We start from the raw sequence: 27340 nt of genomic DNA on the forward strand, positions 1-27340 counted from the left end.
ACATGGAACCACGGAGGAGTTGCGGTTCTTTTCCTTGTTGCAGTCTTTGTGAGCACTGAAACACTCCACAAATCGAGTGTTGCATTGAGTCAGCAGCTGGTGACGGAGAAGCGAAAACCAATGGTGTTAGAATCAATCAAACACACAGACTGTGAAAACCCACACTGGCTTTTTTAAATTTTTTAATTAGTACAATAGACATGCTTCCCTCAGAGCAAATGCAACAACAGACGACAACAGAGAACCCTGCCTCTGGGTAAAGTGCAATCTCGGTCAGAACAATCTATTATGGGATGCCGCACAAACCTCGGAGTCAATCTAATTGGGAAAGAAGTAATTGTTTCTTTGTTTTTGTGTTCGGTTTGATTGTTGTCTTTAATGGTTTGATTTTTTTCTTAATAGTTAAAAATCATGTCTGCAGAAAAAAAAAATCTTATTAGTAATTTTCGGCTAGTTTCAATTTTGGAACAATCGCCAGCTACTGGATGAGAGTAAAATCATGTTTCCGTGTTTTTTCTATAACAGCCCGAGATGCCACAAGATGGCGCCGTAATCCGGTCTAATAGGAAACAAATACATTCTTTAATTAGACTGGGTCGTTAAAGGAAGATTTCAGAAATGCATCCGCCCCTCCAAATCAAATCATCTCTAAGAAATCTGTTTCTAAGGGTAAATTTATTATAAGATGGGTTGAACTATGATGCTATGTTAGATGATAATTTTTGGCATATTTACAGTTGGAACTCTCACAAAACAATATGAGCAGACCATTATCAACTGCACTGTACTGCACTCGCCGTTATTCACTCTCACGCGGCAGGACGTGATCTCTATCCCCCCGGCGGATAAAATGGGATTACTGCTGTTCCCGTACACGGTTTTAACAAGCTTCCGATCACAAGACCGCCTCCTTTCCAAAAGATGCCAATAGGGATCGTGTGACAATAGCGCAAGGTTATAAACTCACCCTGAACTGCTTCTCCAGACGGGTGCGGCCGACAGAATTTGGTGTGAGGATGCTGTTGACGTAGCCGTGCAGCTGCCAGGCGGGCACTTCTGTCTCTCGGCTGAAAATGGCCTCCATCAGAGCATCGTGAATGAACACGTACTGCTCCTGAAGTTGAACACACAATACAACAATCAAAATGTTCATGAATGTAAATGAAGAGTTTACAGAAAATGCTAACACAAGAAAGAAATTTATTTTGATGGTGGCGGAGGTCGCTGGTTGGATCCGGCAGAAAAACATCGGCTTCACTACAAATAACTACTTGATGGTGAAAGGTGAAATTGGGGTTACAGTATGCACGGGAAATTGCGCACTAGAAGATTAGAACTACACGCCTACTCTGATGAGTCTGCTTTTGGCTGACATTTTGACACAAGTGTGACAATTTTGTCTTCATCCTGCCTTAAGTATGCCAGTGTTGATAAAACTGTGTGTGGGAATAATTTATTAAAACCCTTTAGGCCACTTAGTAGAAAATGAGGGCGCCTTGTGGGGGGAAAAAAAAAAAAAATCAAATAAATTATTTTAAACTGACTTCTCCAAATGCAAAATAAGAAAGTCATCCTTCCACTCACATAAAATAAGACGAGTCAGCTCAAAGTGCGATCAAAGTCATGTTCAAGCTTTCTCTCCCGAAGCGTTTAAAACCACGGAAGACTTTTTTTAACGTGTTTGCTGGGGGTCTTACCTCAGTCTGGACCAGGTAGTTGCGCTGTGTGCGGATATGTTTAAGAAAGTCCAGGATGCTGACTGTGCTTTTGTCCTTGATTTGTTGCAGCATGCTGTCAATGACAATGTACGTTCCTGTGCGGCCAACCCCTGCACTGAGTCCAGCACAAAGCAGTATGAGCACGCCGCCGCCGCTAAGGCCCGTCAGCACATTTCCAGCGTCTAATGCTCATAATTAATGTTCATTTAAGTAATGGATGGTACCTGCAGTGCACCAGGACCGGGCCCATGTCTGCAGTGCGGGCCGCTGATGAGCGGTTGATGAAGGTGAGGACGGGGAGGGTGTACTCTGGCACGCCCATGTCAGGCCACTGAGTGTAGTGGTATTGGATAACGATACGCTCGTTGAGCTTCCCCTTTGGGTTCCCCTTCTGACCCTGAGAAAATAAATAAATAAATAAATAAATAAATCAACCGCGAATTAGAACACAGTGTATTGTATCGTCGAGCTGATAATTAACAATTTTAAAAATGGACCTTTTTGACTTTTGTGTTCCGTATGAGAAATCGGCGCAAAGTGTAGCAGGCGTGCACTTTGGTGCTTTTCAGCGTCACAATGATGTTTCCGTACTGCTCGCTGTTCTCTGTTGGCCAGTACTGGTCACATTTCCTCTGTAAAACACAGCAATTGACATTTCATCATTCCTGATGGAAGCATACATTGACCATAAAGACTGCAAAAACTGGTCTTCGGTCCAAAATAAGAATATATACAGATTTAATTAGCTGAAAGAAAATTGTACGTTCTTAAAACAAAATGTTCAGCTAGCCGAACAATAGCACATGAATGTCTTATAAAACTAGAGTGTTTCTACAGCCTACACATGAAGCATTATGGTATTTTTTATTTTAAGATAAACTTACTCATAAGGAATCATAAAATCTCCATAACAAGTTATGACAACATAAAACACAATACATAAAACTTTAGCCTAATTGAAGCTTCTCGGCCAAGTTTCTTGGCACCAACATGCACCTACTTTACTCTAAATAAAGCTACTCTTCTAACGTAAACATTGGCATCAAAATGCCATGAGATACAGCCAAAGCTGGAAAAGTTTATTTTGCAAATTATGAACTTGAAAACAGATGTGGATTCACTGCAACAATATTTCACTTATGATTCAGCCTTTTTTTTCCTTTTCAGGGATCTGATTTATTTCTACCAATACCTAACAAGGTTTTGATTTTTTTTTTGCCAGCTTTAACTTGAATAAAAAAAAAAACAACCTTGAATCAATTATGAGAAATATCAAGCATGAGGTTGATTTGATTTTAGTTTTTCCAGTGTGATGGTTTTAACGACGTGTGCATGTTAGCCCACCCGTCCTTTCTCCACGAGGTTTGTGATCATGACAATGATTCCGGTGTTCTGCTCCCACACCATCCTCCAGAAGTCTTCAAAGGTGGACTTAAGTGGACCCTGGGCAGCGATGTATGCTCTGGGCCGGTTATAGCCCTGACACAAGTCACATGATTCACAATGAAAGTGATGTTCAGACGACTTAAACGTAACACGAAGCGTTTCAACTCACGTCCACGTAGTTGGCGTTGATGTAGTCGGAATGTTTGGCGTCTTTCCCGGCCAATGCTCGTAATTTCACCCGGTTATGGTCATCTGCGGGGGGGGGGAGAGATAATCGATATATTTGAACAAATTATTGTTAAAGGTAAGAATGTAGGTTAGAAAAACACGAGAGGATTCCTCCGCAGTAGACATCCTCTCTAATCTCATTTCACAGCAGACTCACAAGCCACAATGTTGATGTATCTGTTTTTGTGCTTGTTGTCAGGATGATTGGAGTGTTCCGCGGTGATTTTCAAGTCGGCCGTGGAACGCTGGACCTCCTGGGGTGGGAAAGCAAGAAAAAAACAAAACGCAGGATTGAATCCTTTTCTATTGCATTTAACTAAACTGTGTCATTTGCTTTATTGCATAAAAAAATCATCATCTTTTATTATTTTAAATGCATGACAAAACAGGCAAATATGAGCATGTCATTATGTAAAAGCATCCAGACAGTCGAGCAGCTAAAGAAAAAAAAATGCTTGACTAATTTTGCCATCCTATTCATTTTCCACCAAGAGCAACATTTAGACCAAACGTCCCTTCAAAAATGGTCCTGCGGTGAACTTAACTCATTTACGGTACCCACGCTTCAATTTCTAGTTAGTAGTTGGGCTTTAATTAATAGTGCTCTCTGCTGGATGCTGCAAAGTATTAAAACCCATCACGCCTCCACTGGTTCAAAACATACACAACATCAAGTCACTCGTTAAGAAGAAAAAAAAAAGTCAGGTTCCTCAATCTATCCTGCGTGTAGAACTAAAAAAAAAAAGTGCCAAGTAAAAATCAAGCGATTTGGTCCATGTATCAGCACGGCCAACGCTATTAGTGCTTGAACTCAAACAACCTTCTTTCCCTCCTTCTCCTTCTCCATGTTGTATTTACATGACAAATGAGCGTATGAGCCGGACGCCAAACGACCCAATTAAAGAGCAGCCTTCAGGAGCCAAGCTTTCGTGTTTTTTTTTTTTTTTTTTAACCTGCTTTCACCCTAATTAACTCCAAATCTGTCTGTGTGTCTTTCTCCCAAATAACTATCCAAAAAGAGCAAAGTTGAAGGGGAACATGGCACCATGCTGAATAGTCCGCAGGGAGGAGGGGGAGTGCATTGCTCGGTTCGGGCTGAATGCTCTGATGCTTGCTTGGTTTTGTTAGAGCTGCTCTGAAACCTCCAGTGCGGCCATAGCCAGACTTTTTGGTACATTTGTGCAAAGCAAGAAGACATCAGTAAACTGTGAGAAGAGATGTTTGATTTTTGGAAGCGATAACAAATGTATTGGTTGATGCAAGCCAAAAAAGAAGTCTGTCAAGTTTGCATGAGTAGTTTTGTTCTAGTGCTTATTGAGTGCTTCAATAGAGAATTTCAACACAGCTGAGAAATAGATAGTGACTATGTGATCAAAAGCTATCAATAGGAACGTGATGATCTGTAGCCAAATGTCCCTGAAGGTTTTCCATTTGGAAATCAACACAACATTTTCAGAAAAATATGCCTTAAAATAAAGTGGACTGTTTTGTCTTCATTAATTTGCTTTTAGATTTCTCAATATCATTTCCACATATAAATTTTTTTGTAAGAGTTACACAAATTGTCATATTCTGTCAATTCAAAACGGAGCAATAGAATTCTTTCTCCTGTCCTACTTACAAAGTTATGAACATATATTGTAGATTTTTTTTTGTGGATGTGTTTCACATCAAGCAGTTGAATTATAACAATTTTCCATCCCAACCATGATGATGCATGATCGAAAGTTGAAATCCATCACTCTCAACAATCTCTTAGCTGAGACAATTCCGATCGCCGAGCGCCACTTGTGCTGCAATGTCACTTCCAGTCTGCAGCTGAAAATGATTTTCCTAACATGGTGCCGCCTTACGTTGATGAATTATTCTGTTGAATTCGTATTCCATAAATGTAATATTAATCACGAGTCTCATGTTTTCTTAATGTGGCCACAAAAACGTATGGTATTCTTGTTTTTAAAATTTGGGGATTTTGTTCCTCTTTAATAATTAGCATTTGTACGCAGAATTCTCTGGAAGAAAGACGAATGGTGGTGCGCTATTTCTCAATATGTGCACGTTTTGAAAAAATTGGAGTGCCTGGGTTGGCTGACTCATAGACCATTCAATTCTTTATGATGAACGAATATCGGTGAGGTGTGACCAATGTAATTAGCAATTACCAGACCTAAAATTACAATAAAAAAAGGTCGATGTAATTTTTTTTGTGTATTACTAAAATTAATAATGGATTTTTTAAATAAATGAACAATATTTTTTTTTAAAAAGTTCTACACGGTCAGATTCAACTTGATATTGTGAGAAATTACGTAATGATAATAATTTTAAAGAATTACCTCAAACTCCTCAGAGAAACCTTGCAGGTTGTTTTTGTAGAGCTCCATGATGTGTTTGACAAACTGCTTGACAGGAATGGCCTCCATGTCATCTATAGTGAGCGCAAAACACAGAAAGAACATTTCATTTGTTAAATTAAGTCATAAAAAACCCCCACACCATTTAAAGTCCCAGTGAAACAAAAATAAAAATATCTTGAATCGCCACACTAAAAAGGGATATTAAACAAGCCCACCAAAATTCTCTGAGTAAAATAAATAAATCAGATCAGCCTCGAAAATCACAAACCAAGACGTTATCTCAGATTTCAGACGCTGTGGGCTGAGTTTAGGCTTAGTCTGCTAGCTAACTGCACCCATAAGAGTAAAAATGGGCTTTGTAGTAAAAATGACGCGACTCAAAAATGCACAGCAAAATTTGGCTCTTGCCAGGAACCCCAAGTGCATCACTGGATTTTATTTTATCCATGCCTTGAACGTTGTATCTCTACAGTTCACTACTACACAGTCGTCAGTCTATCTAATTATCTAATCCATTTCCCAAGGTCCTTAAATTTTCTTTACAGATAAGGCCAATTGAAAAAAGTCAACGGGGTACAAAAACAGGGAAGAGCTGCTGTAACTGGTGCCACAAATGTGTTATTTTCAGCATTTATGGTGGAAGCATCTGTCTCCGTGGAGCCCTATCATCTTGAGGTCACACACGAGGGATCTTTGATACGGCTGTTGGAGCAGCCTCACAGGGACAATAGAGCCCGGGGCCCCAGCTGTCATGGCGTCTGATGCTGGCTAATGTTTAAACGAACACACCATTGCACCTGGGACCCAAAAAAGGCCGACCTGGTCACACAGTAAAAGCGGATTCATCTTTGCTAATCCATCCATTTATCACAATGTCCTTCAGCCTATTGGACGGTCGCGGTTGAAAGAACCTCGAATGAACTAATTAGATCTCGAAAGCATATAAGCGCTTCTTCATCCATCTCTTAGCATAACGTAAACGTTTAAATACTTATAAATTTTACGGGTCCGTTTAGGTCACAGCTCTACGGGTTTCCCTTTGCTTGAACTAGGTGGACTCAATTCCGTCGTCTGTTCAGTTATTCTGACTATGTATGCTGTGGGAACACTACAACGCAAATAAAAGGGAGAAAGGAGGCGACAAGCAATGAAAGTGGAATTTTAATGTGCAGTCGACGGCGACATCAGCTGTGCTTTGTGACTACGATATCGCCGCCTTCAAATGTCACAGAGCTTTGTGACTGAGAAACTTAAGCCTGATATCAACTAGCAGCCAGCCAGTGCGCCGTTGCCGGGAACATTAAAAGAGAGCAAGCAAAAAAAAAAAAAAAAAAGCCAGCCAGCCCTCATACTCAGCTGCAAAGGGACTCCCGGAGTCATTTCACATGTAAATGAACTTAAATTGTGCAAATATGCACATCAAAGAAGCAGAGACAGAGCCATTTGAGAAATGTTTATGGTGATTTTCAGAATACCTCTGGAATTAGCTGCTTTATTTTGAATTAGTTTCCCCCATTAAATAATGCAATTTAAACAGGCCGACTCATTGGAGTATATAAAAAAAAAAAAAAACGGACAAAGTGAGCAAACTAGCAAAGGTCGACGGTGTTAAAATAGTACAATTTGCTGCCGCGTGGCTACCTGGTATTGGGATGAAGGGGATGCTCTCATTGGCCACCACCCGAGGAGAGCTGCTTTCCTCCACATAGAAGTGAGCTGTCTGGAAAAACCTCCTGCAGGGACAAAAGAAAAAATGTTGTGTGAGCTGTCATAAAAAAGACAAGCAAATATTGATGCAAAAAAAAAAAACCACGTCCAACATGACACACCGATTTTGCCAAACAGACCACAGGTGACGTAAACAGCTAAGAGGTGTCATCTCAACCAAACACCATCCGCTCAGGGGCAAAATGTGTCACACTCCAAAAAAACATCCGCTATGCTTTGAAAGCAACATAATAGGAGCATATTGAAGAACAAAGTGCACGTGCTGCAAAAAAGTTAATATTAAGAGTCTGCAAGCTCATCCATTTAGCTAACATACATCCAATTTTCCAAAGCATCTCGTAAAAAATGATAAATGTGTTAATTATATTTGCAGCGTCACCAAATTAATCTTCTACAATGAATTGCGCATGCATTCAAAATGTCCTGCACAATGGATAGAAATGAATGGATGGTGCATGGGGGGGGGGAGAAACAATTAGAATTTATGGAGGCCCTTAAAAGACACAGTAGTCTTACAAGTCCTCATCAGCCAGCATGGAGTCTCTCTCATTGACACAAAAGTGCTGACTAATGACTAAACATACCAAGAGACAATCTCAGTGTCATTGCCACAAAAAAAGATTCCAGGTGTGATCCTACCTGTACTTGCAGAGAAGGTTGCAGACGCTAGTCATTCTTTAGGATGGACACACAACCAAAACAAAAGGACTGCCTTGAATTGACAAAGGTATGGAAAGAGAGAGATGGAGGGATGGACTGGTGAGGGGAGGGGAGGGGTTGAGGAGGGCACGTTCCCGGCTTGCGTCACAGCCTCCAAATTCCAATCAATCTCCCCAAATGCGTTGCGGCTACCTAAGCGGCGAGGTCCGCGCGTCCTCCTCAACAGCTCGCTTTGAGGGAATACAACCCGAGATGAACGTGGCTTTTCGGAAAAAGGATGACAGTTGCAAAAGCGCGGCATCAACACCGACGCGCCGTGCGGGATTTGTTCCGGCCTCAAACATCTGTGAGCTTTCAACAAACAGCTCAGGCCTCAGAGGCATCCAGATGTGTGTTGCAATTAAGTCCATTGGAGTTCTGCTCGTGACCTTGACAAGTGAGGAGGAGCAAACACACCAGATAAATACTCCCACAGACATTGAGCTGATGACATCTTTCCCCTCTAAAACCGATCATGTGTGAATTTGAAGAATAGTGGATTTCGTTCTTAAAGAGCGCAAGTCGCTAACGAGCAGGGATCGGTTCAAACGGAAAGAGTATGGTTTGATTTCATCTTTCATCATGGCCACTCCCCCCCCCGGGAGCTGACACTGTCTGAACTGTGAGAGTTGTCATAACAACCGCTGGGATGGTCAGCCTGGCCGTATCTTGGAGCATTCCTTGCTCTTGCATCAAAGTCTTCTGCTGCCAAAATCTGTGACCACTTTGGAAACAAAACTTTCACCGGGGAAGCTTCATCCTCTCACTTCGAGTGACATTAGGTAAAGTAGAATTACACAGTGAAGGACATTATTTTTTCAATGCATTCAATATATTCACATATATTCATGAAATTGTGAATCTCAAAGTGGAAAGTGGAAATGACTACCACATGCTTGGTTTTTGCCTTTAAATACAGAGTTTCTGAGTTTTTTTTCATTACAGAAGACCGTTCCATTTGAAATCTCATTTTCTATTATACAAGCCCAAAGAGTAAACACACTATGAAAAAAATAAAACCCATGACCTGTGCACCGCATTAAAGAAACAAAAAGGAAGCCGGCAAATCTATTCAAATCCGCGGAGAACTTTCTCCTCTACATATTCATTACAATTATTTAATTGGGCAAAAAGTAATTTTGATTACCAGATTAATCAATAGAATAATTATGAGAATACCTAATTAAAATACTACAGATAAAATAATAATGCAGAATCTTGAGGGGAATAAATACATTTGCATGAGAGCAGCTGAGGAAATAGCCAGTAGTGCCATTTGTAACTCATTAACTATCCCACATGTGCTAGTGGCTTGGCCCGGGTAATTACTGGAACTTCACTTGCTTGGCTGGAAATTAGCCGAGCAGATGAAAACACAGCTGGGGCCGCTGTTGGTACGGCGGGGCCTTCAGGTCTCCCGCCTCAAGCCTCGCACGGTGATGGCATTCATTGTGCAGCGAGAAGGCACACAAAGGAATCATCACAGAAATGAAAGCACTGATGGTAGAAAAAAAATGGATAGACGCATGCTGCTCGAGGCATGACCCATAAATGATGAGAGCAAAAAAAAAAAAAAAAATGGTTGACCCCCGAGAAGGCGACAAGCCTGTTATTCCTGCAGCGCATCTTTGTTCAGACTTGTCATTGACACATACATAATTTGACCCTTCGTCTTGTGCAAGTCTCACCTCCAGTAGACCATCACGATGAGCAGCATGATGAGGCAGAGGAGGGTCAGAGCAGACACGACTACCAAAGGGACAATCCACACCATCCTGCCCATGCCGGGGTGAGGCGTTCGGGTCACATTGGACAAGGTGGTCCTCTCTGGGACAAGAGACAAATGCAAATTTAATGTCGGGTATTTTGATGCAAAATTGCATTACAATTTGATGAATTTTATTTATCCGGGTAAACCAATTGAGAACTGACTCATTTGCAAATGCTGACTTTTGCGACAGACAATGAATTAAAACGTATTGGGATTAATGAGGTGGGTGTTATCATTTGTTGCAATGTTCCAGTCGTTCAAGGATGAATTGGAAGAAAAGACCAACTGAAAGCAGTGTGGAACAAAGAGGTTTAAAAAGAAAAAAAAAAAATCGATAAATCGATAAAACAGGGAGTGCAGGTGGGCAAATGGTGGTGAGCAAAAAGCGAGCGGAAAAACATCCGAATACAGAAAATATTCTTCATAATAATGTAGTTTCTAGTGACAATAGAATCTAATTTGTTGTCAAATACTGAATTTTTATTCTTTCGCATATTAGGACTCCATTCTCACACATTATCCTAACTGTCCACTTCTTGCTCTTGATTTGACATTTTTTTCCACAGAGTAGAAAAATTCCAACAGCAATACGCTAAATTCATTTGTGCAGACATGCTACCTACAGCGCCCTAAGCTTAAAAATAAAATAAAAAGATCTAAATCAGCTTTCTCTTGAAGCAAACAGCCCCAAAAGAGAAAGGCTTGAGGCACAGCACCTCTCGCGGGCACCTGCCCTCAGGTTTCTGTGTTGTTCAGATACAAAAGCCTACATCAGAGCTTAGTCTTTGACTGAGCTGGTCCGTGAATCAAGATTTATTTTGCTAAACCAGCTTAGAAGCCACCAAGCATGATCACGCTTGACAAAATCTCACCGGTGTGGATGGAGAACGGCCAAAGACGCTTCCCATCACTGCTGATCTTTGGTGAGAGAGTGGAGCTCTGCGGGATCTGCATCTCGGCGCTGTCATTTCGCGGCTCCTGAGTGGTGACTGCGTTGATGTTTGTGACGTTTTCCTGTGGGGGGGTCAGGTGGCTGACCACCGTGCTCGCAGGCGCTGTGCTGCCTTGAGTTGTGGCCTTCTCTTTGGCTGTGGACGCAGGGGTGGGGAGGACGGTCTCTTTGGCCGCCGTGCTGTTGCCTTGCGTTTTCTCATAGGTGGGTGTCGTCTTGTTCTTTTTCTTCTTCTCTGCACCTCTGTCCTCCTGCTCTCCCTCTCCGTCCCCTTCCTCATCTTCCTCTTCCTCACCCTTGGACGTAGCCGGGTTTTCCTCGGGGGGAGAGTCGGTCTCCGCGACCTGGGGCACCACTTGCTCTGTGCTGGGCTTTGCGGCTGGGGTGGATGAGTGAGGTGGGTTCTGAGTGGCTTTTGGTATCTGCGTTGGCCAAACAGAACTGGGCAAAGAAGAGATGACCCCACCGCTGACACCCAAGCCTGCCAGGAAGGTGCTCGTAACCACTGATGCTACCGTGGCTTGACTGCCACTGGAGGAAGGGCCCAGTCCTGTTGCCATGGAGACAATGGAGAAGTGGATGCCAGAAGATGTCCACGTTGAGGAACCGGAGCTGATGGGAGCCATGTCAGCTGATGACACTGGAGATACTGTCGGCTGAGAGAGGCAGATTATATAAGGTCACCTCAAGGATTAAAATGGCATTCCGTAAATCTTTTGCACTGCCATCTAGTGGTCAACTTACCATACCGGTCTTCACGATACGGGAACCTTCAAATATTCTTGTGGTGTTCGCTGCAATAAAAAAAATATTAAAAAAAAAAGTCAAAATCCTATGCATACTGTAATGATGGTGTTAATCAAATACACATACATTTTATAGTCAATACTGCAAATGGAGGAAAAAAAAAATGACACCCCACAAAAGTGTCCATAATTGCTTATAATAATATCTTAAACTAGAGGAGCTCGTCTGATTGGCTGGCAACGACGGTCGACCAATTTTCATTAAAAGGTAATCGGCATGCCGATGACTGCCTTTCATTACCGATCACCCGCAGCTCATACTTTAGCCTGAAGCCAACGAGACACCAGTCTGTGTGCAGTGTAGCATCCCCTCCCCCTTTCCTCAACACAGCACGGGCAATCCAAACAAAACATGCATACATCATTATTTTTCCATATTTTCTGAAATGTTACAGACCAAACCAGTCACTGAATCATAATTTACTGTGCGTTTTGTGTACTGTCAATCTGAAATAATGATGTATTTTTATAAGATAGAGGGATGGCAATTTGGATAGAATGTTTTTTTTTTTGTTAATCTTAATTAATTGAAAAAAATAAATGACAGATAAAACTAGAATAATAGTGAGTGAGTAACTCTAAAATCAATTGATAAAGTGTAGTTAATAAATGACCATAAAACCCGGATTGGAACATCCCAAGGTTAAATCGTAAATCTATTTATCAATTTCATTTAATATTGTTTTCTAAAAATAAATGGCGATCAGAGGATGTTATTCTGGGGAAAAAATATTACCACTTCAACATATTTCTTTATTGCCATACTCATTCTCTATTCAGACAGATGATTGATCGAATTTTCTGGCAAACACAAATCTGTGAATTTGTGAACTGCAAGTGTGATTCGGCGGGGGGGGGATTAGCGTACCTCTGAAGAGTAACGTTTGGCTGAAGTCACTGCGCAGGTCATGTTGACATACCGCCTGTACCCGGAATAGGTACAAGACATCTGGGGACACATTAGTGATAACTGCTTTCTGCAAGAAAACATGCAAACAAACAAACAAACGCACATTTAAAGCTAATGATCAAATTGGAACACCGACTGACTAAGTGAGCATCAATACATTCACCGCTCCGCATTGTGTATACGCTCAATTAGTATGACTTGCGTCTCCAACTCAGCAGACGGGAGGCACTTTAAAAAGGCAGCTGCTTGTATTTCACAAAAGACAATTCAGATAAAAGGTGTACGGATATAGAAACTGAGACTTGAAATGGATATTAAGAGCGTATAATAAGAAGGACTGACAGCCAAGGGGGAAGTTGAGAAACCGCTCTCAGTAAAGTGACAGCATTAATGGCGTGCGACGACGCTGACAGCCAAATTAAGTGTCTGTGCTATAAATGTACAATCACATGAAATTAATTAAAGCGAATGAAAGCCACGAGACGATCTACTGAAATCCCTTTAAAAAAAAAAAAAAACAGTCAACAGACGCAGAGGTTGTTCTGCAGGCAAAGCTACAGTGAAAGTTCAATATAAGTTTTTTAAAAAAAAAATGTCTTGATATCAAAAAACTGTGCTCCTCAAAATGAGGACAGCTCCAGTTTTTCCAAGTATTCATCACAATGTGTTCTGTATTTTCTCTCTCAAAAAACTAGTGTCCCATGTGTTTTCTCAACCTAAAAAAAAAGTTTGATGATATACATTTCACACAAGTTCCAATATGAACAAAGATCTTGTAGTCTTGTAATGCTAGAAACAAAATATTTCCTACACCCCCACGTGTGTTTGCACTTTTGAACTAGTGGGCAAGTTAGAAAAAATAAAATAAAATCTGCGTTGTTTGTGTGTGTGTAAAAAAATAAATAAAAATGCAGTGGTGCACTCCGAGCAAGTTGAGGATGGTGGGGTTGGGTTGGGGTGGGGTGGGGTCAGTGGGTTTTAAAGGAAGCCGCAGCTGGTTGTTGGATTCCCACAAACACAAGACGATGTGAGCCAGGAGCGGAATATTTAGTGTGTGGAAGAACATGCCTGTAGGTAGAAGCCCTGCAGGATAGATTTCTGTAGAGACGTTGAATGTTGGAAAGACTAAAGAACAATCTGAAGTTAAGAGTGAACATGATGACTGGAGCCAAAAGCTCAACTGGAGGCTTGGAAGTTAGACTTCAAACCGAGACACTGTACTTAAACAAGACAGAAGGAATGTGAGTAAATGGATTTTGCTCATTTGACAATTTTCACACAAGCTGTGGAAGGACATGTTGGAAAGATCTGTCTTGGTGTAGCTTTTTGATATCATCAATTATTAATCAAGATAATTTAGACCGTGTTTTTAAACGTTGCTTTAATTTGACTGACGTATAAATCTTCATCCTTCATTATATTTCTAATCAAGATAAACTAGAAACATAGATTGTGCTGCAGACATGCCAACACCTTGGACTAAAACAATCCCAAAAAAGTTTCTGTCATCTTGTAAAAAAATCACTCCAGATGTTGATATCGAGAAAAATCCATCTTGAATATCCATCTCATTTTTTTTGTTTCATTGTCTAGGTTCCTTGTCAATGTACCTACCAGTCTAAATGTTAAACACGACCGATGGAAATGTAATAGATGATCCTAAAAGGGAGACCCTAGGTGGACACAGACATGCATTATGGATAAATCTGTCAGCGAATGTGACAGGCCTGTGTGTCTCCTCAGCCAAACTCGAGTGACAGGATGGGAGGCGCTCTGGGCTTTGATATCAACCACCAGCTACATACAGGGGTTCTCATAACCTGTCACCTCTTACATTCACACTGACTGATCCTGTTAGTAACATCCACATTGCAAAACTCCATTGAGATGACTTATTCTCTTGTGTAGATGTCAGTGGCGTGTTATCTAAGGGCGCTCACCATGCTTTGATCTCCCGTCTTGGTGAAGGTCTCTTCATCAGCGACATCGCGCTTCACCCAGCTGTAGGACACCATGTAGCTAGTGATGGGTGGGTGGTACACGGTCAGGGGGCGTTCCCAGCTCACCATCAGGGCCGTCTGGTTCAGCGGTTGGATCTTCATGCTCACTGGGGCGCTGCTGCACACTACATGACAATGAAAGCTTTCAACATCTCAGTGAAGAGTGAAGATGAAAGGCGTGATCATAATCACATGTAACCAAATAATTGGAGCTCTCTTTTATAGGCACTAGCAACACAACGGTTCCATTGTTACCATGAGAAATACTCTATACTCTTTACAGGATTCAGGTCGGGGAGGGGGAACTTGCACAGGAACCTCAAGGTGGCAGTAGAGGCTGCGCCGTGGACACTAAGAGAGTCGGCAGACACAATCTGGACATTTTTCCGAACACGATGGTGCAACAGCAATCAAGAAACAATGTCAACTAATCATGTGCACAAAGGATTTGTGACAAATTGAGATTGTCACAATCATTTGCACAGTAAGTGAACTATGATAAGTTGTATATAGTATACAGTATATACGCACGTGCACGTGCACGTGCACGCGCACGCACGCACGCACACACACACACACACACACACACACACATACACACACACACAGAGTGACTCTGGGGGAAAAGCACATGAGAAAATTCTGGCAGTGTTGATAAAGTGTGACAGTGTGTGAATTGTATTTGAACCTGTCGGATGTTGCGTGTCAGAAGCTTAATGTTTAATGAAAGAAGAAGATCTCATCTTGTTTTGAAGTCCTGGGCTTTCTGGGATTAGATTCATTATTTAGCATATATGCTGTAGAATTTTTCAAGACATATATTTTGATTGTAATTTCAGAGTATGGAATATCCATTTTATCTTTGGTCATATTATTAGGCTCTAATTACACTTTTTCATAGCTCAGTAAAAGTGTCCCCTATGAAATGCAATTTGAACATCTTTCTTGGCTTTCAAATTTGAAGCAATTTCGCCAAGGTTTGTCCTGCCTCCCATGTATTGTCAACCGAACAATACCAAGTTCAGATAAACACACGTTCACAAAACCTTGACAGCTGTCACTGCTGGTGATAAAAAAGCCACATTGTTGACTTGCTATATGCGTTTTCCTATAGCAGCCAAAAAAACAAAGAAAATCGGAGTAAGCTAGCCAGAAAAATGAGTCAGTCGGAGCTCCCGGAAAGGCGGTAATGGAAGGTGGGTGTGGGGGGGCTGGTTTCTGATTTTGGTCCTGAACGAAAGCACGCTAGTCCACCATATTCATTCTGCACACTGACCAAACACCACAAAAGCAATTTCACAACTTAATTTGTACGCCTCTATTTTAGCTGTGCCACATATTAACGATGATGGCTGATTGGCCTCAATAGAGAGCTCCGACTTCATCACGACCGTTCCCAATCAATCTTCTCAGACAACACCACTTTTACACTCTTTCTCATTAATCTCCATCGTGTGCCACACTCAAATCGGATGCTTCTATTTTCCCCCCCGTTAGATGTAAAAAAAAAAAAGATTTACAAATGCTGGATGTACATAGGGAGTTCCAGGAGGGAGATGATTCCACAGAAAATATATACTGCGTGATAAACAAGACTGCCTTGGGGAATGCATGCTCACAAAATAACAAAGTCTTCCCCTGAAGGCTTTCAGGCGATGGCCAATCAGAAGAAAGTGGGCTTCGTGGATGGGAGCCTTACAGAGACACAACCCAAAGGGTGAACAAAGGGGCAACTGGTACAACTAAAATGACTTTTAAAGTGACGGTGGAGTCCCTGAATGTAAAACCAGAGCCCAATCGTCTTAAGAATGTCACGCTCAGTCAGTACCCACAACAGAAATGTGGAAATAAAAAGACTTCTGGAAGAAATATGGAAAATAACACCGTCACCAAGCCCCCCCCAGTCCCGTGCTTGATATTAATAACGTCTGTGATATACAGTCTGGATGTATGAGTTCTCCCTGAGACATCACACACAGCCCATTATTGATTGGAAGTAATCATATTTTGCACCGTCAATAGTTTTTACTATAACTAAGAAGTGATATACTACAGATCGATTTCACTCCTATGGTTCGCTGACAAGTCTTATGAATTATTATTAAAACCCACAAAAGGTACATGAAATTAAAAAAAACGATTTAATAGTTAAGTCCCAAATTGTCAGCCAGCTTCTTAGAAATGCATAGCTGAGTTGAATATTCTCCATTCTGCAAGATTTTAGCAAGGTTACAATGACTGTCAACAAGTACAAGAACATAAAATAAAATTTGCTACAGTAGCTAATGTGGCTATTCCAAAGAATATTTCATGGACAATTGAGAATAAATATTTTCTGCAACACAACCAAATCTCAAACTGGATTCTTTGGAAACATTTTTTCTTCAAGCACGGAGGCACACGGCAGTCATTGTGACACATTAATGCAAGGTACACACACACGTGTAATTAATGATGTTAAATATGGCCTTGTTGTTCCATTTAGGTGGGCCAGGCAGGGCTGTAATTGTGCATTGGTGCGCTGAAATGGCAGTGACACATTGAATAGATGAGATCCCTTCTGAATTTGATCAATTACGCCCGTGTTTACCTTGCTATTATAGTACATGCCAAAATGGAACATCAAAAAATGGCCCATTGGGATAAGCTTTTAATGTTTTCAATAATTTAAAATAATGGGTATCATGATCGACAGAAGCCGTTTTTGATTTTGGGTGATTTTGATTTGCTTATCTTTGTGTTATGTATAAAAGCAGCATGGGTAATCAAAGATTGTGTGGAAATGACCGCTGATTAATCGTATTTGAAATCATAATTGACGCACTGCTATCTAACGCATGTACTTTATTTGAACAGTATTTGATGAAAAGTTCAATCTTTTTTGTGTTTAAATATATTTACCATGTGTTTATAGCGTGTTTTAATTTGAGGCGCAACAGTTAAATGATCTACAACTAATCGATTACCAAATGAATTGCTTATTACATTCACTTAACTGTTTGAAGACCTTGTTTGATTTAAAACGACCCTAATCAGATTATAAATCAGATTAATCAATTAATTACCAAAATAATCTGAATTGATCCTTAAAATGATCGTTAGTTACAGCCCTAATTTTAAGTCCATTTAAAGCTTATGGGAGATAAAACAATATTTTCTTGACTTAGTTTATTAGTATAAAATCAGTATAAAATACAGTTAATTACAAACTGTACAGTACATGTTTTTGTTTATATGGTCTCTCGTGGATGTTCACCTTTTGCAGATATCTGCAAAATGTAAACAGGGGAGATTCACTAACCCCATTAAATATAGGTACCGCAAAAAAAAAATCAACACCTGTCATAAGGCTTTTCCACAGTGACTTAAATGTAGTCAACTGTGCATCTTTAGTTTAAAGTCAAATACTGTAAATAACAAATGGCAGCATAGACACAGCTGATGACAGCCGGTGTACAGTAGTAGATAGTAGCTCACCTCTCGATGCCTCAGTGCTATGACTGCTCCCGTGAATGTCAGTCAAATCTTTCTGCCAGGCATCCCTCACTGCAGACTTGAACACTTTCCTGTTATCAAGGTCCTGCAGGGGACGGAAGTTGTTCCTCAGATACTCCACAGACTTGACGTGGTCCTGTTGCTCAGTCGTAAATATGGAGTAGAAGGCCTCCAGCTGCAAGGAGGGGAAAAATAAAGAGTATTTTTTCCCCCGTGTGCCTGAAGAGCATGCAATTGTAGTCGCTCATCATTAGTTGACTATTCACAACTGGAGCCTGAAACATTCACACCCTCAGCGCCAACAGCCACACACCTTAATAATTATCATGACCACCTATGGAGTTGTAACTTCTCAATGGGGTAAATTTGCAACCATTGATTGGCATGACGAATCTGTTAGCACATGCAATAATGGCTACACCGCACAGATAGTGTGGAATCGATGCGCCCGATGCATGCTTGCGCAGGTGAATTACAGGTTCATAAAAGACTGCGTGTGGCGCCACAAACATTGTAGCTGTGGTCAATACTGCTGCTGGAGAACAAAATTCCACTGAGCCCTGCACATTTCTACAGCACACTGGACTCTAGAGGATATTAGGCCGGAATTATGGCAAAATGCCCGCACAGGGGATCAGTAAACAGCGCAAGACATGCATTACCTGTCAAAAGAAAAACAAGGCAAAAGCAGCCTGAAGTGAGTTAAGCAAGAATAATATTTTATGGACATTTACAGCAGGACAAGGTTTTTGGTTGCCGTTTCCTTGAGGCTGGAACAACTCATTTATATGGACATGGAGGACTTGCGATCTACGTGCTTTGAGTTATGAGCACAATCGCGGAATTAATTAAACTCTTAAATCAATGCACCACTGTATGTATTACGGAGTGGTATACATGACTGTTACAAAAGTCGAGTTCGGCGCAAACGGTCCACTTTGAAAGCAAGGTAATGAACTGAGTGTTTACCGTACAAAGACAAGCGTCAGAATGATAAGGAGCAGCATTTTTCAACTCCAGCTATTTTCCAGCATGAGCACAGCTCTAAATTGCGACTAAAGTTGTCCCCCGAGGATTGCGACAGTAAAAGTGTTGGTTCCCTATGCAAAAAGACTTGCGGGAGGGACAGACAAAGAAGCGGAAGGATGAGAGGAAATGCTGCATGCGCCTTCCACGACATCCACTGGCAGTGTGTAAATGGGATCTGACCGTGCGTGGAGAATAATCTGTCTGGGCATGCAAGTGTGTGCGCAAAAAAACCAACCTGCGAGTGGGACAGATATACGGGCCGGGAGAAGATGATCCACTCCACCACCTTGCTGCAGGGGGGCATGGTCAGAGAGCCGGTATATCGGTAATAGCTATCCACAGACGATGGCAGCAGGTCCCTCAGGATGAACGACCTGAGGTTGGTCTCCTTTTCTGGGGACAGCACAAGAAAAGCACAGAGTTGTTTACCAGCCAAAAATGTCTTATCTTTAATACCATGCATGTCTAGAGTTAAATGTATGCCTATTTTCAGCTGATTTCATCTCACTCGCCCTCATTTGAAAGCAGCTCCATCACCAGAGAGCTGTGTGCTCAGATGGCTGAGGGAGAGGAGCAGAGGGAGCTCAGTCAGGTAAAATTGTACGCTCTGGCACGGATCTGAGGCTGGGTGCTAGCCTGTTCTGCACCACGGAACAACTGTGGACACGGGGATTAGGAGAGATACCAATGATTTCTAGATGGGCTCTATCTGATCACAACCAGGCTAGGCAAACCAAACAAACAAGAATCGCTTTGTGACACACATTGAGATCCCTTTATCTCGCGTAAATACGATGTGCCGCGGCGATGCCGCTGGGTTTGTCCTAACCTCTGAAACCATATAAGGAGCATGTTTGTGTCACTTCTATTTGCTCATGACCTTATCTTAACAGCAGTGTGGGGTGCGGTGGCTTGCATTTGATAGGAGCTGTTGGAAGCGCAGAGTCAAATTCTGTATTCACTACTCCCCCCGCCACCCCACCCCACCCCTGTGTTGAGGCAGCGTACGTGCCCTATCGCTCACGGGCCGCTCCGATGCTGATAGATGGATGGCTGTGGGATAATGAGCAAGTGGAAAGTTGCCTTAGCAGGGGAGCAGGCAATGAGTGCTTAGTAGCCAGCAGGAAGTGAGGCGAAAAACGCCACACCCACACTTTGACGGCAAGAGGACAAACACTGTGGAGAAAAAACATGAACATCTGTTGTTGAGCTGCATAATCTGGTGGAAATTGTAACATGATTTTGCTGACTGCCATATACGTGCCTCTGTGACACTCAAACCGAGTTACATGCTAATAGCGGAATATATTAATGAAACAAACATGGTTAGTTAAATCCTTTATATGCGGCTGTTCATTTTAAAAAGGGAAGTCGTGTAAAAATTTTCTACAATGTTTTATGCCAACCGGTTCATCTAAAAACGGTATATTAATTAAGCAGTTAAATCGACCTGTGATATTTGCAAGCTGAGTCTTTATTGGTTGATACACGAGTCCTGAGCACATGGTTTTTTCTTTTTTTACTTTGCAATTGCATAGTGCCTTAAAATTAAACTACCAAAAAATAATCATGCTACTAGTTTAGCAGCCATGGCTAATGTCAGCTTATGTTGTGCATGGCTGTGAAGTCAAAGCCTAAAAGTGACTTTAAATGTTGTATCGCAAATGACTAAAAACTTTCATCAGCAAGGATTAAGGACAAATCAATTTTCAAGTAAATGAAAATATTCTGACGACCTGCATTTTCTACCATGACTATTACAGTTCTCTTGTTAAATGGGAAAATGAAAAAATATGATCACATATTGATGTTACACTTTACTCTAAATTGTCTTTGTCTGTATTTGTAGTGTGCCAATCATCAAATTCTGCAGCAACTCCACAAGTTTGAATGGATGTATATTTCGCAATCAGGCTTAAAAAGAACAATGGAAGGACAAACAAATGACCAAAAATCACAACAGTGAAAGGAAAATCATAGGCATAGGCTGAAATTCTATTGGAACAAATTGACCCATTTCTGACAACTCTGTCAAGCTTTTATAAAAGTTATTTATCCCGTGTGTGTGTACGCGCATTTGGTTTGAACTTGTTCATTCCATGGAAACGAGTCGAGGTCTACTTAGTAGTAAACAACTGCGCTCAAAGTCCACCGGTGATCACAAGATTCCATTTAGAAGGGACTCAACGATTATTTCGCACATGCTCATCCTTGTTCCTGTACAATTGTACCGACACAAAGACAATCAGCGGCAGGTTGTAAAACAAGTCCAATGTGTCAATGCAAACAAATTAGCTGTGCACCCCGCTGCTGCAGTAAAAATCACGTCATGCTAACACATCTGCTCGTGGTCTTCATAATTCATAGGTACAGTAGAAAGCTGGCAGGGAAGCAATAATTTAAGACTACCTTAAAGTACCATTCAAGGCAACGCAAGCAATGAATCGTTAAGCGTGAATATGGGACGTACATGAGATGAACGGCCGTTAATTGAAGCCCATACGTAATAAATAGCTTCGTCGTGTGAAGCTCTGAGGAGGACATGATCGGTGGTAGGCACTACAGCCAAGGCGGAGGCGGTACTTTTGCCTCCTTTTGATGTTAATCGCCGCTCAAATCTTCACAGTCTAATTTGGGACTCGGAATATTTGTCTGAGCTGCTGAAAATATGAGCAGCATTCTTTGTTTCTCTGGGGGTGAGTGAGTGTTGCATAAAAGGCACAATATTTTTTTTACTCTTAATTACTTACCATGATGTACTACTCCTTTCAGGCCCTGGATGATAGGCTCTACAGCTGGGTTATCTTTTTGCCCGAGCTGCAAGAAACATTCAGACACAAGAGATTACAAATGATAAGAAAACAATAACTGATGGGAGGGGCTTGACGGTGACAACCCCTAACCCTAATCGTATCACACTAAAGATTATTCACACAATATGTCGTTCCCTTTGGTCAGAACAACACAAAAGATTCATTCTCATGTCAAAGACAACCAAAAGTAATTTGCTGTACCTTTTTCAAAAAAAATGACATAATATATATATTTTTCATAACAAATCGACACGACGCTAACATCTTAATTTACAATTAAAAGGCATATCTCAAGTTAAATAGTCCCTTTGTGTCATTATCAGTTGGTGTATTAATCAAACCTACAGAGCAGTAAACTTGTAAAATTAAAATAAATTCAGTACTTCTATGAAAATCATTTATAATAAATAAATAAATAAATACATAAATAAATAAGAGAAACAATAACTGGTTTATCAGTACCGTCATAAATTAGAAACTTCTTGATTTTTTTTCGGACCCACCCATGACCCAGTTTTGAGTCCCGACCCACCAGTTGAAAAACCTGTTCAAAAGGATCCCTTGCAACTGTAGAGTCTCGAGCTACTATTTTCTTGTCATACATAAAAATTCACTTTAACTCAAGGGTAGGAATATTTTTGAGTTAAGCTATGTATCCTTGGAGAGTTCTGATCATTTTATGGGCTTTATGAGGCTTCTTTGCTTGCTGTTATTCAATGTGACTTTTGTAATTTCACAACCTTGTAGGAATAGAAAATCTCATGAGTATAAACAGCATTTACCCTTTTTTTTATGGTCACAAAATGTAACCATACGTGCTCAGATGTTCTTTGTGCAACATTATCTATGTCCTACATTGGGCGATGAGAATAGACCCCCCAAAAAAAAAAAAAAAAAAAAAAAACGTACAAAAAGCAGGGACTTTCTTCCCATACTCAACATTAATTCAGGTCAGTCTAAAGAGAATAATTACGTGGAAGTGAATGCTGAATGTGGATAATACACACACCTTAGAGGCCATTAAGAGGCCTTTGGGGAGGCTCAAGAAGACTCCTCTCATTGATTAGAAATGGTAAATCTGAGCTGATGTGTATGTATGTGCACGTGTATGTGCACAAAAACCCCTTGCTGTGTAAAATGCTACTCAGCGGATTGTGTATGGGGGTGCTAATTGCAGTAAGCAATAGGGCTGTCAGGAACCAACAGAGGCATTTAGATCCTGCTCCATACACAGTCCATCACTGTCTGATGGTAGACCCACATTCAAAACACCTGTGTTCCCATTGTGTAAAAAAATTCCCCCTCCACCAGATCACTGACCCTTGTCTGTGTGCCATTAAGCGGAACGTTAGTGCACATTGATCAGCTACCATCAATTGCACAAATACCGCTAATAGAAATTAGTGTGCAACACCGCTGTAGACCCTGAAGCTGTCAGTCCTTGTGAATGCTTTTCCAAGGTACATAAATCTCTGGGGTGTTCTTACAGTAAGTAGAAATTAGGACCGCTGTTGTATATCAAGTGCCGGTGCGCTCAGACCTGAAGGGAGCAATTTATAGCGTTGTTGTAAGTAAGCAACAAACCTGAGAAAATTTTGGGGGTAATAGATGCAGCATTTTTATTGAGTTGATTGATTTGGTTTTGCCTGTTAATTGAGCCCTTGCATTAATTTACTCACTCCTGAAAATTACCGGATTTTCCGCACTATAAGGCGCACCTTCAATGAATGGCCCATTTTAAAACTTTGTCTATATATAAGGCGCAGCGGATTATAAGGCACACCTTCAATGAATGGCCCATTTTAAAACTTTGTCCATATTTAAGATATATACATTTGGCCCGCGGGCCGGACTTTGGTCACGCCTGCTGTAGTGGCTCAATATTGGTCCATATATAAGGCACACCTGATTATAAGGCGCACTGTCGGCTTTTGAGAAAATTTGAGGTTTTTAGGTGCGCCTTATAGTGCGGAAAATACGGTAGGTCAAGATTAAGTTAGCCACATTTTGAGTGGCTGTAGTGATGGTTCCAAACCAGGTTGTAGCAAATGTGGCTCAAACTTGTGAGTAAAACAAGACAAGATTCTTAATTCAGTTTTTACATTTTATGACTATATGAAGATTGTCATATAAAATGGCCGCTGTGACTCAATACAGAACGGGAAACTCAGCACTACAGGCCGGCGAGAGCTGTGTCAAGTAAAAAGTGTTGCCGTCAATAAATTTAACAAAGAGAAATGTGATATGGCAAACAGACACATGAGGACGTCCAGCGTTTTGCAGTGCCTTTGGAGGACCTGGCCAAAGCAATTTACGGAGACACCTCTTAAATCTGTGCCAACCCTTGTTAAACAGGAGTGCCTAATGTATCACGTTTTGGCACACATACCCTTTTGTCACCATGTTACAGAAAAGAAAGATGCAGCCTCCGAATGATGTAGCCACCAAAATTGGGACAGCGCTTTTTGTTCACTTTCCGCTCAGCACAGGGTTGTTTTATTACAAGAGGACAAGCGTCTTGTTGGTACTTTACCTCAAAAAAGACCGACATGGCGGCAATGATGCGTCTCTCCTTGATGGCCGCGCCGAGGCTGTCAAAGTCATCGGAATTGTAAAGGTAGATCTGCATCTGGGGTGGGAGACAGAACATACATCGCTTGAGGAGTGGACAAGGAGAACTAACTGTCCTCTCATAAATCCCTCCTCACACACACTACGCGCTGCTGGGAAGCTGATGAAAGGCTTTTTTTGGGGAGGTGTATAAAAGAGGGTGTATTTATCACTCTCATAAATCTCCTATAATGTGTGTCGTTCCTTTTTTTTTTGTGTTCAGCCACCGCTGGTGGATGCTTAAGAAATACCACGTCGCGTTCCTCAGGGCTACAGTGCTTACAGAGACAGGCAAGGCGGTAGGAATGTGCTCTTTTCCTGCAGGGAGATCTAAGAGAATAAAACGCTTCTCATCAGTGCTCCCAATTACCTTAAATCACCCGCAACACTGTTTCTGGTTCCAGAACAAAGCTTAAAAAAATGTGGCTGTAAATGTGAAAAGCATCATAGAAAAAGTACAGAACACCTGTCAAGCCTCCATTTGCTATCAAAAAGAATTTGATTGCTTTCATTTCCAAGAAGACACATAATGACACGTGGTGATGTTCAAAATCAGCAAATTATTCTAAAGGTAGTAATTGGACCTATCCATCATCACAGTCGAGAGACTCTTTAATTTGAAAAAGCCTTTCATGTCAGTGAACCAAGTTAATTGCCAATAAGAAAAAGGTCCTAGATGTTGATTTAATTTAAGAGCAAGGCTTTTAAAGCAAAACTTTGAGAGTGCTCAAAGTGGCCGGTGCTGACATTATGCAAAAAGTGGAGGGCAAAAAAAAAAAAGAAGTTTGGATCCATGTGTGTAAATTAGACAGAATAATAAGAAAGTGACCAAATTCAAATTTAACTACAGCCTGAAGTGCAACTAATTTGTTGTCCGGGAACACTGCAAGAAGGAGCACTAGCCATTCTTGAGCTGTCACATGGTATTAACTACATTACACAATTAAATGCCTCTCCCCCTCCCCTCGGGTTTTCATTTAGCCACAGAGATGGTCTTTTGTGACCAGCGTACTTTGTAAAACAGGGTATTCAATTAAAAAACACCTTCCTACTTCAGGCCCGAAAAGTTGTTGAAAGCACGCCACTTGACTCGCATGACTGCATGCTTCGTTTCACCGTACAAGATGTGATTTTAATCTCCGCTTCAACTTGTTGATTTTAAGGTGCAGAGACAAGTGGTCTAACCAAACTCGCACGTTTCCGGCACGGTGCATTCACCACACCTCAGCAGCGAGACAAATATATGGCTTTATGAGAGGTAAAAAAAAAAAAAAATGTTACTGCAGGTCCCCTCTTCAAAAAGAAAAAAAAACCCATTTGGGCTCAATTATTTACCTCTGGTTTTGTCCTTCACTCAATGGAACATAAGGTCCACATTTTATGAGTTTTTCTTTGCCAACCCTCCCACACACACATGCACCCTTTCCTCAGCTCAAAATGTGTGCAAAGCCACATTATATGTTCCAATTTAAGTGGAAATGGATGAAAAGATTCTCATGCTCGGCATTATTTCCCATGATGGTGAGGTATTGAGGCACACGAAGTAGACAATAAGAAATAAGTGTGTGGGAGGCAAGGTCTTGGATTCTTTGTAACTCTTGCTACCAGAGCTGTTTGTTGGTAAATGTTTTTGTCTCAAACACAGTATGAATCTCTTACTTCAATCCCACGCAAGTAGGCTTGAAGTAAGAGATTGGAAAAACATTATATTTGTCACATAAAATTAACTACATGGAAAAAAATCCATGTATATATTTAATATTATTATATTAACATTATATATTAAATATATAATAATATAGCAATAATAATATACTTTGCTTCCAACTGGCCAGTGCAGTGGCTTCAATTTTCACCAAGAATTGAGGGTCATATACAGCTGCAACAATGTGAGATGAATAATTTAAAATGCTAACAGTGGTCTATAGGCGTTAGCATATTGTCTGAAAAATGGGTATATGACACGGTCATAGAAACAGGAGTTCAGATTTTCTTACATATTCTAATTGTCATGGTCAACCAATAACAATTTGTCAAATGTCCATTTTGTGCTGCAAACAAAAGAATACAGTGATGTCACAGCACAACTCATTTTCTCACAATATTATGTTACAAGCACCATGACACAAACGCAGAATATCTAACTCATAAAAACACAAGACACGACCAGACTTGTGCTGCAGTGGTGAATATTGCTATGTCAGACACGGACTTTTTATAATTCCATTTCATCTTATGATGCATGACTTTTGAAATATATTCACACTTCACATTACACGTATGATATAGAAACAGCATACATGTGGAGGCCATTCCATTACTGAGGTGCAATTTGCAGTCTATGTAAAATTATTCCAACCTCCGTGACACATTAATACACTATATTATATGAAAAGATCTCCCAATGGAGCCCACAGGCAAAAACAAATCAACCGATTCATTTTTCATTGTGCTGTTTGAGCAAACAGGTGGCTCGTCTATCGATTTGTCCACTCCACTCTCATGTAAGAGCCTGTGTGTTTGTATTGTGTATGTCAAGCTCAGGAGCCACCAGCCAAGCAGTCCCTTTGTTTATTTTACTACATGACCATGTTATAAAAGCCAGCAGGGTTCATATAGCACCGCAACGCAATTTGTCTTTCCTGCAGAATCTAGTGGATAAATTTATTGTACATGTGGTTTAATGCTCGGGGGTTGCAGGTGGGGGAAAACATCTGAATGCTTTTTGCAATATGAGCAACTATGGGCTGGAGATGGATGCAGATAGCAGCCTTGAAACTCAACATTCACAGTTACATTAGTCTAGAAGTAGAGAATATGCGAGACATTTTGGATTAT

The 27340-nt window shown here is 41.0% G+C and overlaps 1 protein-coding gene across 1 annotated transcript in view; it reads right to left on the reverse strand.

Moving 5' to 3' along the window:
• Positions 1 to 27340, reverse strand: part of LOC125977503 (receptor-type tyrosine-protein phosphatase gamma) — an 81647-nt gene that overhangs the window by 3754 nt on the left and 50553 nt on the right. Inside the window, exons 5-23 of the mRNA XM_049734039.2 lie at positions 24426 to 24521; positions 21830 to 21896; positions 19315 to 19472; positions 18033 to 18225; positions 14496 to 14680; positions 12514 to 12622; positions 11584 to 11633; positions 10760 to 11495; positions 9805 to 9943; positions 7331 to 7422; positions 5669 to 5760; positions 3490 to 3586; positions 3274 to 3356; positions 3063 to 3197; positions 2216 to 2350; positions 1943 to 2115; positions 1698 to 1833; positions 968 to 1114; positions 3 to 96 (exon numbers count right to left, since the gene is read on the reverse strand). Coding sequence (XP_049589996.1) covers positions 3 to 96; positions 968 to 1114; positions 1698 to 1833; positions 1943 to 2115; positions 2216 to 2350; positions 3063 to 3197; positions 3274 to 3356; positions 3490 to 3586; positions 5669 to 5760; positions 7331 to 7422; positions 9805 to 9943; positions 10760 to 11495; positions 11584 to 11633; positions 12514 to 12622; positions 14496 to 14680; positions 18033 to 18225; positions 19315 to 19472; positions 21830 to 21896; positions 24426 to 24521 — 2917 coding nt within the window. The remainder of the gene's footprint in view (positions 1 to 2; positions 97 to 967; positions 1115 to 1697; positions 1834 to 1942; positions 2116 to 2215; positions 2351 to 3062; positions 3198 to 3273; positions 3357 to 3489; positions 3587 to 5668; positions 5761 to 7330; positions 7423 to 9804; positions 9944 to 10759; positions 11496 to 11583; positions 11634 to 12513; positions 12623 to 14495; positions 14681 to 18032; positions 18226 to 19314; positions 19473 to 21829; positions 21897 to 24425; positions 24522 to 27340) is intronic.

The sequence above is a fragment of the Syngnathus scovelli genome, chromosome 11, assembly GCF_024217435.2.
Source record: "Syngnathus scovelli strain Florida chromosome 11, RoL_Ssco_1.2, whole genome shotgun sequence".
In the NCBI taxonomy this organism is placed as follows: domain Eukaryota; kingdom Metazoa; phylum Chordata; class Actinopteri; order Syngnathiformes; family Syngnathidae; genus Syngnathus; species Syngnathus scovelli.